This window comes from Lucilia sericata, unplaced genomic scaffold, assembly GCF_015586225.1.
Source record: "Lucilia sericata isolate MDLA Ls3-8-SP2 unplaced genomic scaffold, ASM1558622v1 Contig000900F_arrow, whole genome shotgun sequence".
In the NCBI taxonomy this organism is placed as follows: Eukaryota; Metazoa; Arthropoda; class Insecta; order Diptera; family Calliphoridae; genus Lucilia; species Lucilia sericata.
In genome coordinates this window covers 130247-147197 of record NW_023994887.1, presented here as the reverse complement: position 1 = coordinate 147197, position 16951 = coordinate 130247, and the positions used below count along the sequence as shown (strand labels likewise).

The 16951-nt window shown below is 31.2% G+C and overlaps 4 protein-coding genes across 5 annotated transcripts; 2 read left to right on the top strand and 2 right to left on the bottom strand.

Annotated features, from left to right (window-relative positions):
- Positions 1-246: 246 nt before the first annotated feature.
- On the top strand, positions 247-4527 carry LOC119608923 (divergent protein kinase domain 1C). The gene is made up of 6 exons (XM_037963510.1): positions 247-396; positions 454-606; positions 667-804; positions 3149-3357; positions 3484-3621; positions 3686-4527. Exons 1-6 carry the CDS (start codon positions 247-249, stop codon positions 4083-4085), a joined length of 1188 nt encoding a protein of 395 aa, XP_037819438.1. The 3' UTR covers positions 4086-4527.
- Positions 4528-6727: 2200 nt separating this feature from the next.
- On the bottom strand, positions 6728-7722 carry LOC119608928 (lectin subunit alpha-like). Its single transcript, XM_037963521.1, has 2 exons — positions 7523-7722; positions 6728-7455 (listed from the first exon to the last, which is right to left on the bottom strand). The coding sequence occupies exons 1-2, from the start codon at positions 7643-7645 to the stop codon at positions 6736-6738; spliced, it is 843 nt and encodes a 280-aa protein (XP_037819449.1). The 5' UTR covers positions 7646-7722; the 3' UTR covers positions 6728-6735.
- A 158-nt stretch (positions 7723-7880) lies between these two features.
- On the bottom strand, positions 7881-9006 carry LOC119608927 (lectin subunit alpha-like). Of its 2 annotated transcripts, XM_037963519.1 has the most exons (3): positions 8866-9006; positions 8110-8799; positions 7881-8043 (listed from the first exon to the last, which is right to left on the bottom strand). In XM_037963519.1, exons 1-3 carry the CDS (start codon positions 8980-8982, stop codon positions 7984-7986), a joined length of 867 nt encoding a protein of 288 aa, XP_037819447.1. In that variant the 5' UTR covers positions 8983-9006; the 3' UTR covers positions 7881-7983. The 2 variants fall into 2 exon arrangements, with proteins under 2 accessions (XP_037819447.1, XP_037819448.1); XM_037963520.1 differs by lacking the exon at positions 7881-8043 and having other exon boundaries at positions 8051-8799.
- Positions 9007-15071: 6065 nt separating this feature from the next.
- Positions 15072-16116, top strand: LOC119608924 (lectin subunit alpha-like). The gene is made up of 2 exons (XM_037963511.1): positions 15072-15213; positions 15278-16116. Exons 1-2 carry the CDS (start codon positions 15085-15087, stop codon positions 15998-16000), a joined length of 852 nt encoding a protein of 283 aa, XP_037819439.1. The 5' UTR covers positions 15072-15084; the 3' UTR covers positions 16001-16116.
- Positions 16117-16951: the final 835 nt, after the last annotated feature.

Sequence of the window (16951 nt, the reverse complement as noted above, 5' to 3'; positions counted from 1 at the left end):
AAAAAAGGAAAACACGAGGAAAATTTAAAAATCAAACATAAACAAGTGACAATACTGCTGCCACTAACTACAAATACCTACCAACAAAACAAAAAAGGAGAAAAGTAAGAATCCTGTTCTCATTAGACAAACAATCCTTGTAGAGACAAAATGTGAAAAAATAAGTTGAAAAATTTGTCAAGAAAAATTTAAATAAACAAAAATATTATAAATTAAACCACAAAACAAAGAAAAAACACAATAAAAATGTTAAATGCATTTAAACGAAGATTTCGCACTTTGCTGCAACGTTTAATCCTGCTGGCCATTTTAGCAGGCATCTTCATGCTGGTGGTGTCCTATATGAATTTGGAATTTTGCTATAAAATCATGTCACAAAATAGCTTAACTTATATGGTAAGTTATTATGTGAAGACCAAAGAAAATTAAATAATTATTTATTTTATAAATTAGTGTAAAAAGTACAAAAATTATGAATACAGTGGTTCGCTATGTGAGGAATTGTGTACGAATGAACAGTCCTTTAAATCCTTTAAATGTCCTCAAAATGATATGAGCACCATTATGTTTACAGCGGAGAAAAATGGTGATGTCTATGCCATTAAGGTAAGAGGAAGTTAAATTTAGATTGAGTAAATATTAAAAATAAACATTTCTGTTTCACAGTTGGCTCGCCATATAAAGGACGATTTAAGTTGGGTGAATAGACACGGCGAACAGGTTTATCCAAAAATAGAAAACTTCCATCATATTGTTAAAATGCATATCACTTTGACGTATAATGTAACACTGGATGATAATATGGTATGTGGGAAATTATATTTTTAGATTAGCAACTAATTATTTTATAAAAAAAAGCGATGCTAGCAAAAAAAAGCTATGAACTAGAATTGAACTAGAATTGAACAAGAACTGAACAAGAACTGAACAAGAACTGAACTAGAACTAGAACTGATCTAGAACTGATCTAGAACTGATCTAGAACTGAACTAGAACTGAACTAGAACTGAACTAGAACTGAACTAAGAACTGAACTAGAACTGAACGAGAACTGAACTAGAACTGAACGAGAACTGAACGAGAACTGAACGAGAACTGAACGAGAACTGAACTAGAACTGAACTAGAACTGAACTAGAACTGAACTAGAACTGAACTAGAACTGAACTAGAACTGAACTAGAACTGAACTAGAACTGAACTAGAACTGAACTAGAACTGAACTAGAACTGAACTAGAACTGAACTAGAACTGAACTAGAACTGAACTAGAACTGAACTAGAACTGAACTAAACTGAACTAGAACTAGAACTGAACTAGAACTGAACTAGAACTGAACTAGAACTGAACTAGAACTGAACTAGAACTGAACTAGAACTGAACTAGAACTGAACTAGAACTGAACTAGAACTGAACTAGAACTAAACTAGAACTGAACTAGAACTGAACTAGAACTGAACTAGAACTGAACTAGAACTGAACTAGAACTGAACTAGAACTGAACTAAAACTGAACTAGAACTGAACTAGAACGAACTAGAACTGAACTAGAACTGAACTAGAACTGAACTAGAACTGAACTAGAACTGAACTAGAACTGAACTAGAAACTGAACTAGAACTGAACTAGAAACTGAACTAGAACTGAACTAGAACTGAACTAGAACTGAACTAGAACTGAACTAGAACTGAACTAGAACTGACTAGAACTGAACTAGAACTGAACTAGAACTGAACTAGAACTGAACTAGAACTGAACTAGAACTGAACTAGAACTGAACTAGAACTGAACTAGAACTGAACTAGAACTGAACTAGAACTGAACTAGAACTGAACTAGAACTGAACTAGAACTGAACTAGAACTGAACTAGAACTGAACTAGAACTGAACTAGAACTGAACTAGAACTGAACTAGAACTGAACTAGAACTGAACTAGAACTGAACTAGAACTGAACTAGAACTGAACTAGAACTGAACTAGAACTGAACTAGAACTGAACTAGAACTGAACTAGAACTGAACTAGAACTGAACTAGAACTGAACTAGAACTGAACTAGAACTGAACTAGAACTGAACTAGAACTGAACTAGAACTGAACTAGAACTAGACTGAACTAGAACTGAACTAGAACTGAACTAGAACTGAACTAGAACTGAACTAGAACTGAACTAGAACTGAACTAGAACTGAACTAGAACTGAACTAGAACTGAACTAGAACTGAACTAGAACTGAACTAGAACTGAACTAGAACTGAACTAGAACTGAACTAGAACTGAACTAGAACTGAACTAGACTGAACTAGAACTGAACTAGAACTGAACTAGAACTGAACTAAACTGACTAGATCTGAACTAGAACTGAACTAGAACTGATCTAGAAACTGAACTAGAACTGAACTAGAACTGAACTAGAACTGACTAACTGAACTAGAACTGAACTAGAACTGAACTAGAACTGAACTAGAACTGAACTAGAACTGAACTAGAACTGAACTAGAACTGAACTAGAACTGAACTAGAACTGAACTAGAACTGAACTAGAACTGAACTAGAACTGAACTAGAACTGAACTAGAACTGAACTAGAACTGAACTAGAACTGAACTAGAACTGAACTAGAACTGAACTAGAACTGACTAGAACTGAACTATAACTGAACTAGAACTGAACTAGAACTGAACTAGAACTGAACTAGAACTGAACTAGAACTGAACTAGAACTGAACTAGAACTGAACTAGAACTGAACTAGAACTGAACTAGAACTGAACTAGAACTAGAACTGAACTAGAACTGAACTAGAACTGAACTAGAACTGAACTAGAACTGAACTAGAACTGAACTAGAACTGAACTAGAACTGAACTAGAACTGAACTAGAACTGTAACTAGAACTGAACTGAACTAGAACTGAACTAACTAACAAGTGGACCATATTAAAAACAAAGACTAAAAGCTTCCTATTAAGTTATCAAATGGCCTAATAGTTTCATTGCAGGGTCCAAGATCATTTTTGCCATTTTTTGTATTGATCATAAAAAATAATTAATTGAAGTTTATTTATCAAGAGAACAAGATAATTTGAAGAAAATTTGAAATAATCAAAAAAAAAAGTTCTGGATATTTAATTTTTAATAATTTTTCAATCTTTCAGATACGAGCCCTAGTAAATCAAGAAATCGATCAAAATAATCCCCAGCAAATGTTAAACTTTTGGAGACTATTCAAAGACAATAACTACATGATGAGTAAACTATACGATGAGGAGAATTTATTTCCCACAGTCTTGGGTTCATGTGGTCCCTATTATGCCACCGAAAATTTGAATATACTAAAAACTGAACAAACTTTATTGCAATATATGTAAGTATAACATGAAATACAGAGGTTATGTTTTGTATATCAAAATAGATCGAAATGTGATACGATTTCATTTGATATAAAGTATAAAAGAAAAAGGAATTTATAGAAAAGAAATTTAACTTGCAGTTCTTTCGATTGGCAGAAGCGTCTTAAGTTTGCCTTAAGCCTTATGGAATTTGTATTTAAAATGGATGAAATGAAACCGGAGCCCTTGAGAATGTGTAAAATGAAAATAAGCAATTTTGGAGTAACGGGTGATAAAAGGTATGATCAAACATGATCAAAACAAAAATATTTGCTATATTAATATATTAATCTCCCGTTACAGAATAAAATACGAAAATGCTGAACATGTGTTTGTGGAAACACAACTCGATAAACATCTCTCAAATGGCTCTCCCTGTGAAGAAGATGTGGACTGTAATTATCATTATTGTATGGGTAAATGTGATCAGGAGAAACTAATATGTTCGGGTGTACAACAAAACAATAATTTACAAATATTTTGTGATCAAATCCTAAAGGGTGGTGGCCTATTTCCCGGTCTATTAGCCTCCGCCAAAACTCCCAAAAATCTCATGAAACTAGTTAAAACCTGTATAGATCCTTCTAAGCAGGCCAATAATCATGTGCCCTCTAGACAATATGCCCCAAATGCAGAATTAGCTTTAAGGCTTTATAATGAAATGAAACGTTTGCACAAGACCACAGCAAAGACGGGCAATTAGACTACTAAGTGAAGGAGTGTAAGGCATAAAGAAAGATATATTGTAGTGAGAGTTAAAGCTTTGTTCGGGTGCATTAGTGCAAGTATGTTAATTCCTGGGAAAAAAACTAGAAGGGCTTCAAAAGTCCTTTTAATAATCTACTACTTTAAATGAAACGTACTTTATTTATATATAGATAAACCAACAAAAACATGTAAACCCTCCTTAAATTAGGGTACTTTGTAGTGCAACTATAAGTCTAAATTTTACTGCTAATTAATATGTTTTTATTATTTTAAACAAAAAGTTTATAAAAAAAATTAACTTTAATTATTTTAAATAAACTATAATCAAAAGGAATTTAAAAGTTAGTTTTATATTACAAGGGAGAAGTTAAAACTATCTGGCAATGCGATTTTTGAAGTTGTTAAATGATTTTAAGAGATTTGGTTGCTGTCTTGGCTAACTAGTACCTCTTACTTACTATTAATTGCGCCATCTATGGTTAGAAATTTGTCTAACTACTTTACAGTGTTTATGAAAAAGATATTTTATCGAACTGTGATGTTATATTATTGATTGTTTACTCTTCAGGCTAAACTATAGACTTTACTATAAACTAGCCTGCTGACTGGGCTATAGTCTAGTCGATTCGCTTGTCTATAGTCTAGTCGATAGACGAGTCTATAGTTTAGTCTATAATCTTGTATATAGTCTAGTCTATAGTTTAGTCTACAGTCTAGTCTATAGTCTAGTCTATAGTCTGGTCTATAGTCTAGTTTATAGTCTAGTCTATAGTCTAGTCTATAGTCTAGTCTATAGTCTAGTCTATAGTCTAGTCTATAGTCTAGTCTATAGTCTAGTCTATAGTCTAGTCTATAGTCTAGTCTATAGTCTAGTCTATAGTCTAGTCTATAGTCTAGTCTATAGTCTAGTCTATAGTCTAGTCTATAGTCTAGTCTATAGTCTAGTCTATAGTCTAGTCTATAGTCTAGTCTATAGTCTAGTCTATAGTCTAGTCTATAGTCTAGTCTATAGTCTAGTCTATAGTCTAGTCTATAGTCTAGTCTATAGTCTAGTCTACAGTCTAGTCTATAGTCTAGTCTATAGTCTAGTCTATGGTCTAGTCTATAGTCTAGTCTATAGTCTAGTCTATGGTCTAGTCTATAGTCTAGTCTATAGTCTAGTCTATAGTCTAGTCTATAGTCTAGTCTATAGTCTAGTCTATAGTCTAGTCTAGTCTAGTCTATAGTCTAGTCTATAGTCTAGTCTATAATCTAGTCTATAATCTAGTCTATAATCTAGTCTATAATCTAGTCTATAGTCTAGTCTATAGTCTAGTCTATAGTCTAGTCTATAGTCTAGTCTAGTCTAGTCTATAGTCTAGTCTATAGTCTAGTCTATAGTCTAGTCTATAGTCTAGTCTATAGTCTAGTCTATAGTCTAGTCTATAGTCTAGTCTATAGTCTAGTCTATAGTCTAGTCTATAGTCTAGTCTATAGTCTAGTCTATAGTCTAGTCTATAGTCTAGTCTATAGTCTAGTCTATAGTCTAGTCTATAGTCTAGTCTATAGTCTAGTCTATAGTCTAGTCTATAGTCTAGTCTATAGTCTAGTCTATAGTCTAGTCTAGTCTATAGTCTAGTCTATAGTCTAGTCTATAGTCTAGTCTATAGTCTAGTCTATAGTCTAGTCTATAGTCTAGTCTATAGTCTAGTCTATAGTCTAGTCTATAGTCTAGTCTATAGTCTAGTCTATAGTCTAGTCTATAGTCTAGTCTATAGTCTAGTCTATAGTCTAGTCTATAGTCTAGTCTATAGTCTAGTCTATAGTCTAGTCTAGTCTAGTCTATAGTCTAGTCTATAGTCTAGTCTATAGTCTATAGTCTAGTATATAGTCTAATCTATAGTAGGGTTCTATAAATTGACTTTCGAATAATCGAACAATCAACTTTTTGTCGAAAAAAGTCGAAAATTCGAAGTCGACTATTTTGTTCCAAAAAAGTCGATAACTCGACTATCGTCTGTGAAAAAAAAGTCGATAAGTCGAATAAAGTCGAAGAAAGTCAAAAAGTCGTAAAAAGTCGAAAAAAAGTCGGAAAAAGTCGAAAAGTCGGAAAAAGTCAAAAAAGTCGAAAAAAGTCGTAAAAGGTCGAAAAGTCGAAAAAAGTCGAAAAGTCGGAAAAAGATGAAAAGTCGACTATTTATAAAATACTTATAGTCGAAAAGTCTAAAAGTCGACTTTTAATTAAATGAAAAAAGTCGAAAAGTCGAAAAATCGACTTTTCATAAAATGCAAAAAGTCGAAAAGTCGATTTTCAACTGAATGAAAAAAGTCGAAAAGTCGACATTTCGTTTCAACTATAGAACCCTAGTCTATAGTCTAGTCTATAGTCCAGTCTATAGTCCAGTCTATAGTCCAGTCTATAGTCTAGTCTATAGTCCAGTCTCACCAATCATGGTGAGTTAACTCTGTTTAGATATCTCACGAGTACAAGACGGTGCAGAAAACTAACTCGACTACCAGCTGTGAAATCAAGATCTTGATTTGTCGCCAATTAAACAATTTCGTCAATCATGCTGACATGGACGTCAGAGTCTATCAAGATCGCATCACTTTAATTTGATGAATAACAATTAATTTTTAACTCACGTAAAACTTTCGAAAAAAATCTAACATATTTTATTAATTTCATTCTCTTTCACACTCAACTTTTCACTAAACATAGCACTGATAGCAGACGAAGACTTTTCCAATTCAACATTCATACTATGGACTTGATGAAGCATTTTCTCGGTCAATTGTTTCACCATAAAATGTTGATCATCGAGCACTTTTTGCACCGCAACTAATGTAGTATTTTGCAATTGTTGCATTTCTACTTTCCAATCATCTGCCACATGATTGCTACTCTGGATTTTATGATTAATTTCCATTATTTGTTGCTTAAACACCTGATCGTATTCATGCGCGATTGATAAACTTGAATGTTTGAAGGCATCACATTTTTGGGTGACTTCTTTGTTATAGGTTTCTGCATAATGATTCTCTTCACATATAAAACCCATTTGTGTAGTACAATCAATATCATTCCATTGATAAGGTTTTTTTTCCCAGAAATGAACACAATGTTCACGTTTGCGATCATTATCGGGATTATTGGGTGACCAAGAGGTAAACGAGAATTGTTTACCCGTGGCGAACCAATAGAAGGGACGGTTGTAGTCTCTACTCGAACTAAATTCATCATTACCACCCAGCCATAAGTTAAGTGGTTTTCCCACGACTTTCTTTAAGACATCGATAATGGCGTTATTTTTTTCTTCCGTTTCTATGGCAACCAGTTGTAAATTTTTACGTGCACATTCATGCCAGGCCTGATACCAGTTGTACTAGAATATTATGTAAAATTTATTTTAAATTATTTTACTTTTCTTGGAATTTTTAAGGTTAAATTACCTTTGCTTCTGTTTCGATAAGATACTCTTTACCATCATTTGCTTTGTACAGCTTTGAATCACCGCTCACAGCCTGTAGCAAAGCAAAGCTTATGATAAAGATCACTGCGATCGTTTTAAGCATCTTTATGTTTAAAGGTCTAGAACTTAAATGTTTAGTGGCTTGAGATATGAATATGTATTTATACTTTTGCAAAAAAAAACAAAATAATAAATGAAATTTCTGTTGAATAGATTTGCGATCAGTTTTCTCTAGTAGCAAATAATTAAGTAGTTAGCACGCTACAACGATCATAGGGTAAGGTGGTTTCAAGTCATGAAAATGTTATTGTGGGGTTATATGCTGATCTTAAATAAAATTTCTTAAATATTTAGTGATCATTTATTTATTTGTTTTCTTAAAAAAAAAACTTAATTATGAGTCAAAGTTTCTTTGTAAAACTAGCGTTAAAACCAGTTCTTTTAGCCTCCCTGCTTAATAACAATTAAATTGTTTATACTCCAAGGGAATGAGAAAGAACCCTATAAGAAAATAATAGAAAATCTTTAATAACATCAGCAGATTTTATTGATTTCATCAAGTTTTACATTTAACTTTTCGCCAAATTGTGAACTTAGCTGCGTAGCTGATTTCTTCAGTTCCACATTCAAATCGCTTACTTCTTTCAGCATTTTCTCGGTCAATTGCTTAACGCTCACCTGTTGTTCATCGAGCAGTTTTTGTACTGCTGCTTGTGTAGTATTTTGCAATTGTTGCATCTTTATCTTCCAATCGTCACCCATACGATCTATATTTTGTAATTTACTATCAATTTCCGATAACTGTTGCTTTTTCGTTTGATCAAATTCAATGGCAATTCCAGAACTGGTTTTCTTAATCACATCACATTTATTCTTAAGATCCTTATTATAGGTTTCTTTATAGTGGTTAACTTCACATATAAAACCCATTTTATTAGTGCAACCCACATCATTCCATTGATATAGGGGTTTAGAGGCCCAGATGTGTACACAATGTTCTTGATTTTGATAATTATCTGGATTGTTGTCGGACCAAAAGCTAAACGTAAATTGTTTGCCCGTGGCGGACCAGAAAAAGGGTCTTTTATAGTCTCGACTAGAGCTAAATTCATCATTACCACCCAGCCACAAATTATGGGATTTTCCTATGACTCTTTTCAACAGATTTATAATGGCAGTATTTTTGGCTGCATTATCTATAATAACAAGTTGGAAATCTCTGCGTGCACATTCATGCCAAGCCTGATACCAGTTATACTAGAAAATTGTTTTATATCTAACATTAATAAAACAAATTTCAGAAAAATTTTCTGTATTTCTTACCTTAAGTTCTGTTTCGATGAGATATTCTCTGCCATCCGAGGCTTTGTGTAGTTGGGGTGAGCCTGATACTGTTCCCAGTAATAAGCAGCAAATAACGAAGACTTGTGTGATCTTCATTGTTTCAAGTTTAAAACTTTAATGTTTAATTATTTACAAAATTAACACATTTATATTTGCACTAAATTTTATAAAAACTTTTATCACAAACATATTGTGGTCTTCTTATCATCATTTTCGTTTAACCACTTAGAAAAAAAAACATGTGTAAATTGTACAATTCCTACAAAACCTCCTGATTTGTGAGAAAAAGAAAAATTATGAATCACAAAAAGTACATTTAAGCTGATTTTAGTTTCAGTTCAAAAACATATCACAGAATGTATAATTTGGTGAAATACCATTTCTATACAGAAGGAAAAGGAAATATACACGCCTGGTAACAAATTGACACCAAACTGTTTATAATTTTTCAATACCATCCGTTGTCAAAGTATATACATACATACGTACAACAGCACTATGTAATGTTGACAACATTTCAACAATTTGTTGTTGAAATCTAAATTTTATACACATCCGTTGTCTAAATGTTAACAAACGTGATAAGCTCACTATTGACAAACAAAACGTATGTATATACTTTGACAACGGATGTTATTGAAGAATTATAAACTCTTTGGTGTCAATTTGGTACCAGGCGTGTATATTCCTTTTCCCTCTGTGTACTAGACTTACTAGACTGGGTTTTAACTTTTTTTTTTTAATTTGACTTCGTCTCTAATTATTCTCTTCGATCTAAAGTGATTTCAATAGTCGTCATTGTCCAACTATTAATTGTTTATAATAAATAATTAACAAAACAAACATTAACAATATTTACATTTCTATTTAACCGCTAAACCATAGAAATGTTTAAAAAACTAAATAAAATTCTAGTTATCAACTTTAAAGCTGAGAATATTTTATGTTTAAATTATTAATAGAAAAAATAAAACTCCCTAATAAATGTATATATGCCACTGATCGTATATATGAATGCTTAATTAAAATCTTACGCTTGAATTTTAATATTAATCTAAAGCAAATAAAGAATTTTGTAAAAAGCAAACACACGTAAAAGAGAATTTATTCTAAAACAATTAAGAACATTATCGTACAACTTAATCTTATATAGTCACCATTAAAAGCTTGTCAAACATCGTTATTAATATGATACTCCGAATGATTTTAGGAAATACCCTTTAATGGGGATTGATTAATTTGTAATAAGAAGTAAATTTACGTGAATTTTTTGTTAATTCCATAACTTTTGGAGTCTATAGTCTAGTCTAGTCTATAGTCTAGTCTAGTCTATAGTCTAGTCTATAGTCTAGTCTATAGTCTAGTCTAGTCTAGTCTAGTCTAGTCTATAGTCTAGTCTATAGTCTAGTCTATAGTCTAGTCTATAGTCTAGTCTATAGTCTAGTCTATAGTCTAGTCTATAGTCTAGTCTATAGTCTAGTCTATAGTCTAGTCTATAGTCTAGTCTAGTAGTCTAGTTAGTCTATAGTCTAGTCTATAGTCTAGTCTATAGTCTAGTCTATAGTCTAGTCTATAGTCTAGTCTATAGTCTAGTCTATAGTCTAGTCTATAGTCTAGTCTATAGTCTAGTCTATAGTCTAGTCTATAGTCTAGTCTATAGTCTAGTCTATAGTCTAGTCTATAGTCTAGTCTATAGTCTAGTCTATAGTCTAGTCTATAGTCTAGTCTATAGTCTAGTCTATAGTCTAGTCTATAGTCTAGTCTATAGTCTAGTCTATAGTCTAGTCTATAGTCTAGTCTATAGTCTAGTCTATAGTCTAGTCTATAGTCTAGTCTATAGTCTAGTCTATAGTCTAGTCTATAGTCTAGTCTATAGTCTAGTCTATAGTCTAGTCTATAGTCTAGTCTATAGTCTAGTCTATAGTCTAGTCTATAGTCTAGTCTATAGTCTAGTCTATAGTCTAGTCTATAGTCTAGTCTATAGTCTAGTCTATAGTCTAGTCTATAGTCTAGTCTATAGTCTAGTCTATAGTCTAGTCTATAGTCTAGTCTATAGTCTAGTCTATAGTCTAGTCTATAGTCTAGTCTATAGTCTAGTCTATAGTCTAGTCTATAGTCTAGTCTATAGTCTAGTCTATAGTCTAGTCTATAGTCTAGTCTATAGTCTAGTCTAGTCTAGTCTAGTCTAGTCTATAGTCTAGTCTATAGTCTAGTCTATAGTCTAGTCTATAGTCTAGTCTATAGTCTAGTCTATAGTCTAGTCTATAGTCTAGTCTATAGTCTAGTCTATAGTCTAGTCTATAGTCTAGTCTATAGTCTAGTCTATAGTCTAGTCTATAGTCTAGTCTATAGTCTAGTCTATAGTCTAGTCTATAGTCTAGTCTATAGTCTAGTCTATAGTCTAGTCTATAGTCTAGTCTATAGTCTAGTCTATAGTCTAGTCTATAGTCTAGTCTATAGTCTAGTCTATAGTCTAGTCTATAGTCTAGTCTATAGTCTAGTCTATAGTCTAGTCTATAGTCTAGTCTATAGTCTAGTCTATAGTCCTAGTCTATAGTCTAGTCTATAGTCTAGTCTATAGTCTAGTCTATAGTCTAGTCTATAGTCTAGTCTATAGTCTAGTCTATAGTCTAGTCTATAGTCTAGTCTATAGTCTAGTCTATAGTCTAGTCTATAGTCTAGTCTATAGTCTAGTCTATAGTCTAGTCTATAGTCTAGTCTATAGTCTAGTCTATAGGTCTAGTCTATAGTCTAGTCTATAGTCTAGTCTATAGTCTAGTCTATAGTCTAGTCTATAGTCTAGTCTATAGTCTAGTCTATAGTCTAGTCTATAGTCTAGTCTATAGTCTAGTCTATAGTCTAGTCTATAGTCTAGTCTATAGTCTAGTCTATAGTCTAGTCTATAGTCTAGTCTATAGTCTAGTCTATAGTCTAGTCTATAGTCTAGTCTATAGTCTAGTCTGTAGTCTAGTATATAGTCTAGTCTATAGTCTAGTCTATAGCCTAGTCTATAGTCTAGTCTATAGTCTAGTCTATAGTCTAGTCTATAGTCTATAGTCTAGTCTATAGTCTAGTCTATAGTCTAATCTATAGTCTAGTCTATAGTCTAGTCTATAGTCTAGTCTATAGTCTAGTCTATAGTCTAGTCTATAGTCTAGTCTATAGTCTAGTCTATAGTCTAGTCTATAGTCTAGTCTATAGTCTAGTCTATAGTCTAGCCTATAGTTTAGTCTATAGTCTAGACTATAGTTTAGTCTATAGTCTAGTCTATAGTCTAGTCTATAGTCTAGTCTATAGTCTAGTCTATAGTCTAGGCTATAGTCTAGTCTATAGTCTAGGCTATAGTCTAGTCTATAGTCTAGTCTATATGTATATAGACTGCATAACAAATTTCTCCTTCAATCAAATTTCTCCTATCTGACATATTTTTCTTTTAAAATAAAAAAACGCAGAAAAATATTCTATAGTTACTATTACAAAAGTTAAATACAAAGAGAAATAAATTCAACCCTGATCTGTTGTTGTCTTTGCTAATATAATTATAAAAATAGCAAAGACTAGAACCACCAGGATGAATTCTACCATGCTACCCACCATCAACTAGTAGTAACTGTATTGTTGTGTTTGTAACAAATTGATATATTGGTCTTACACCCACAAGAGTATTTGTATATATTCTGGGTACTTTTTCGACTCTAAGCCGATTTCGTTATGCCCGTCCGTCTATCTATGGCGGATCTAAAAAGAAAAGGAAAAGAGCTAAAGAGCTTAAATTCTCCATTGATGCGTAATGCTTGTTATTGAAAACGAACAATATCGATTCAGAATTTCACAAAATATCCTCCAAAATACAGTTGTAAATAAATTGATTATTTAAAAATCTTCATAAAATCTCAATGTGTTTTATGAACTATAAACAAGGTACATCTCTCTAAAATTAGCGTTACGTGCAATCTTAATGTTGGGATTTTCAGAGAAATGTTTTTGCTTATTCAACTTCCACACTGATATAAATTAAGCAAAAACATAGATAATTTTATTTTGTACAATTTTAAAGCTTAATTTGTGATTATTAGTTGGAAAACGGTCTAGCCACTCCAATCTGATTGCCTGTCTGTCTGTTGTAAATACTATAGATTCTACAAGGTACCTATTTAATAATCTTCTACTACTAAGATTTATATTTATATGTACAGAATATTAAATGAAACTATTAAATGCTTTCATTTAATAGACTGTCAAATGTGATTCGATCAACTCTTCTAGACTGTAATGAACTTAAGACTGAAGTAGATTATTTCAGTGTATATATTAGCAAATACATATTTACATACATATAAGGATTAACTTCTTATCTATTAATGTAATCATTTTACAAATGATATACAAACATTGCACATGTGAATTACCGATATAAGAACCAATTGACAACAACTACCAAGCAAAAACTCGCATTCACATAACCACTTATGTTTCTATAGTTAGTTAGTTAGTTAGGTTGGTAGGTAGTTAGTTAGTTAGTTAGGTAGTTAGTTAGTTAGTTAGTTAGTTAGTTAGTTAGTTAGTTAGTTAGTTAGTTAGTTAGTTAGTTAGTTAGTTAGTTAGTTAGGTTAGTTAGTTAGTTAGTTTAGTTAGTAGTAGTTAGTTAGTAGTTAGTTAGTTAGTTAGTTAGTTAGTTAGTTAGTTAGTTAGTTAGTTGTAGTTAAGTTTTAGTTAGTTAGTTAGTTCGTTAGTTAGTTAGTAGTTTACGTTAGTAGTTAGTTAGTTAGTAGTTAGTTAGTTAGTGGTAGTTAGTTAGTTAGTAGTAGTTAGTAGTAGTTAGTTAGTTAGTTGTTAGTAGTTAGTTAGTTCGTGTTAGTTAGTTAGTTAGTTAGTTAGTTAGTTAGTTAGTAGTTAGTTAGTTAGTTAGTAGTTAGTTAGTTAGTTAGTTAGTTAGTAGTTAGTTAGTTAGTTAGTTAGTTAGTTAGTTAGTTAGTTAGTTAGTTAGTTAGTAGTTAGTTAGTTAGTTAGTTAGTTAGTTAGTTAGTAGTAGTTAGTTAGTTAGTTAGTTAGTTAGTAGTTAGTTAGTTAGTTAGTTAGTTAGTTAGTTAGTTAGTTAGTTAGTTAGTTAGTTAGTAGTTAGTTAGTTAGTTAGTTAGTTGTTAGTAGTTAGTTAGTTAGTTAGTTAGTTAGTTAGTTAGTTAGTTAGTTAGTTAGTTAGTTAGTTAGTTAGTTAGTTAGTTAGTTAGTTAGTTAGTTAGTTAGTTAGTTAGTTAGTTAGTTAGTTAGTTAGTTAGTTAGTTAGTTATTTAGTAGTTAGTTAGTTAGTTAGTTAGTTAGTTAGTTAGTTAGTTAGTTAGTTAGTTAGTTAGTTAGTTAGTTAGTTAGTAGTAGTTAGTTAGTTAGTTAGTTAGTTAGTTAGTTAGTTAGTTAGTTAGTTAGTTAGTTAGTTAGTTAGTTAGTTAGTTAGTTAGTTAGTTAGTTAGTTAGTTAGTTAGTTAGTTAGTTAGTTAGTTAGTTAGTTAGTTATTTCAGTATTACAGTGAGACAGCGAACTAACGAACAAAAAGCCCATATATGGGCCTCAGGTTCGTATTCTTTGTGAGTATTTATTTTTGTACGTAAACAAAACAACTTTTTTAATACGTATTTGTAAGTACTTATTGAAGTAGTTATTTGTAAGCGAAAAATCTTTTTTTATGTTTCCCACAATATACATTTTCTATTTTGCTCGTCGTCAGTACATTAATACGAATCCTATATGAGATCCTTAAAAATCTGTTTCTCGGAACCTACAGAGATTGTTTCAAGAAGAAAGCAATAAAATGCAATTAGATCTTTCTTTTACAAAATGGGTTTGAATCGTATAAGATGTTTATCCAACACATAAAATGTCTTCCATTTTAATTAAATAGATTTATGAGAATATTTTAAATATATAAATCAATAATATTTTGTCCGTGTATACTGTAGTAACATTGTTTAAATTTTAATAATCAACTATAATACAATAATAATACATATATTGAAATAGAAACAAAATTGAAAAAACAATAAAAATTATTAAATATACAAAATTTACAAGTGTTTAATCAAATTTTATAAAACTTATCAATTTTGATTAAATTACTTAATAACAGCTGTAATTACTTTCCTAGTAAGTATATATAGTTTTCATATTTAAAAACAATTAAACATTTAAGTTCGGCAGGTTAAGCAATGCATTTATTTAAAGCGATTATACAAGTTCTCTTTATTTGCCTTGCATTGCTAAAGGCAATATCCAGTACACCATATTATTATAAAGCATTAGATGGCAGAGAATATCTAATAGAAACAGATAAAAAGGTACTTTATTTCGCTCATAGAAGAAATAACTAAAAAATTAACACAGAAAGTCTTTAATTTCTAGTACAACTGGTATCAAGCTTGGCATGAATGTGCGCGAAGGAATCTTCAACTAACTGTAATTGATTCGCAAGCTAAAAATTTAAACATTATCGATCTATTGAAAAAAGTCATAGGAAAATCTAGTAATTTATGGTTGGGCGGTAATGATGAGTTTAGTTCTAAAAAATCTGTCACACGACCTTTTTACTGGGCGGCCACAGGAAAACGAATCGTATTTAGCTATTGGTCGGACAATCAACCCGACAATAATCGAAAAAATGAACACTGTGCTCACATCTGGGACCATAAGTCTGCCTATAAATGGAATGATATTGACTGTACTGAAAAAATGGGCTTCATATGTGAAATCAATCATTATGTCGAAACCTGTAATAAAAATCTTAAGAATAAATGTGATGGTGTCATACAATCAAGTTCATCAATTTCAGAGGATTTCGTACAGAAACAAAAACAACAGCAAACCGAAATTGATAATAAAATACAAAGTACTAAAAGTGTGTTAGATGATTGGAAGATAGAAATTCAACAATTGCAAAATTCTACACAAGCAGCTGTACAAAAACTACTCAATAATCATTTGGTTTCAGTGCAGCAGTCGACAGAGAAAATGCTAAATCAATTAAAGGATTTGGATGAGCAATTGAGGAATTCAACCATTGAGACAAATTCACAGTTTGGCGAAAAATTGAATGAAAAACAAAATGAAATAAATAAAATCTGTTGATTTTTGTAAATTGATTCAAATTCATTTTCTATAAATACATATGTATGTATGTACCAAACAATTTACGCGAATTCCAAGTCCTATATAGGGCTTAGTAGCCGAATTCCAAAATAATATACCAATAGCTTATTTTGTGTGAGTAACTTAACTATTAACGATTTTATAAAAATTGGCTCAATGAGTTTAAATAAAATTCAATTTCCCGTTTTTCCCCTTTATGGTACTTTTTTCCCCAGTGAGATAGCAAAAATTTTGTTTCAATAAATATTGCAGAGTTAGTCCGTACTTTAATAGGAATACTTCAATAAATCAAAAAAGTTTTCTTAATGTGTTAAAAAAAAAGTACCCAAATTACAGTTTTCTCCCTTTAACACCCAAAAAGAACTGAATTTTAAAAAAAAAGTACGAAACAGGTGTCTCATAACTTTAAAAGATTTATCCAAAATATTTACAAAAAATGTATTAGGTTTATTAGTTAAAACGTTATAAAGTGCCAAAAAAGGTACGAAAATCACAATTTTTACACATTTTCACCCTTTAAAAGTACGCATTTCAAAAAAGTACCAGACACCCATCTGCTTATATTAAGAGAAGATACAGATGCATTTAAAATTATTCCTGTATCACTTATATTGGGTAAGATAATTAAGAAAACCTGTTTTAACCGTTTTCCCCCTAAATGTACAAATTTCCAAAAAAGCCCTCTTATTGGATCTGCATAACCAATAATGATTCTATTTAGGTTCAGCCGTTTGGGCTGTGCGATGATGAATCAGTCAGTCAGTAACGCTACTCTTTTATATATACATATAGATGTTATTGAATTCTTATGTGAAATTAATAATTTTAAATTTACCTTTTTGCAACAGTAACTAGTTTCTTCGCTTTTTGGTGATCATTTTTAATATCAATAACTTGCACTTAATAACCTTTGACTTCAAACACTTTTTT

Bases quoted from the DNA above. Each gene is read 5' to 3' on its own strand.
- LOC119608927 (XM_037963519.1), bottom strand. From the start codon at position 8,982: ATGAAGATCACACAAGTCTTCGTTATTTGCTGCTTATTACTGGGAACA. The intron at 8,800-8,865 runs GTAAGAAATACA...ACAATTTTCTAG, and splicing joins TCATCGAAACAGAACTTAAG to TATAACTGGTATCAGGCTTG. The intron at 8,044-8,109 runs GTAAAACTTGAT...ATTTTCTTATAG, and splicing joins AATTTGGCGAAAAGTTAAAT to GGTTCTTTCTCATTCCCTTG.
- LOC119608923 (XM_037963510.1), top strand. From the start codon at position 247: ATGTTAAATGCATTTAAACGAAGATTTCGCACTTTGCTGCAACGTTTA. The intron at 397-453 runs GTAAGTTATTAT...TTTATAAATTAG, and splicing joins AAAATAGCTTAACTTATATG to TGTAAAAAGTACAAAAATTA. The intron at 607-666 runs GTAAGAGGAAGT...TCTGTTTCACAG, and splicing joins GTGATGTCTATGCCATTAAG to TTGGCTCGCCATATAAAGGA.
- LOC119608924 (XM_037963511.1), top strand. From the start codon at position 15,085: ATGCATTTATTTAAAGCGATTATACAAGTTCTCTTTATTTGCCTTGCA. The intron at 15,214-15,277 runs GTACTTTATTTC...TTTAATTTCTAG, and splicing joins TAATAGAAACAGATAAAAAG to TACAACTGGTATCAAGCTTG.
- LOC119608928 (XM_037963521.1), bottom strand. From the start codon at position 7,645: ATGCTTAAAACGATCGCAGTGATCTTTATCATAAGCTTTGCTTTGCTA. The intron at 7,456-7,522 runs GTAATTTAACCT...ATAATATTCTAG, and splicing joins TTATCGAAACAGAAGCAAAG to TACAACTGGTATCAGGCCTG.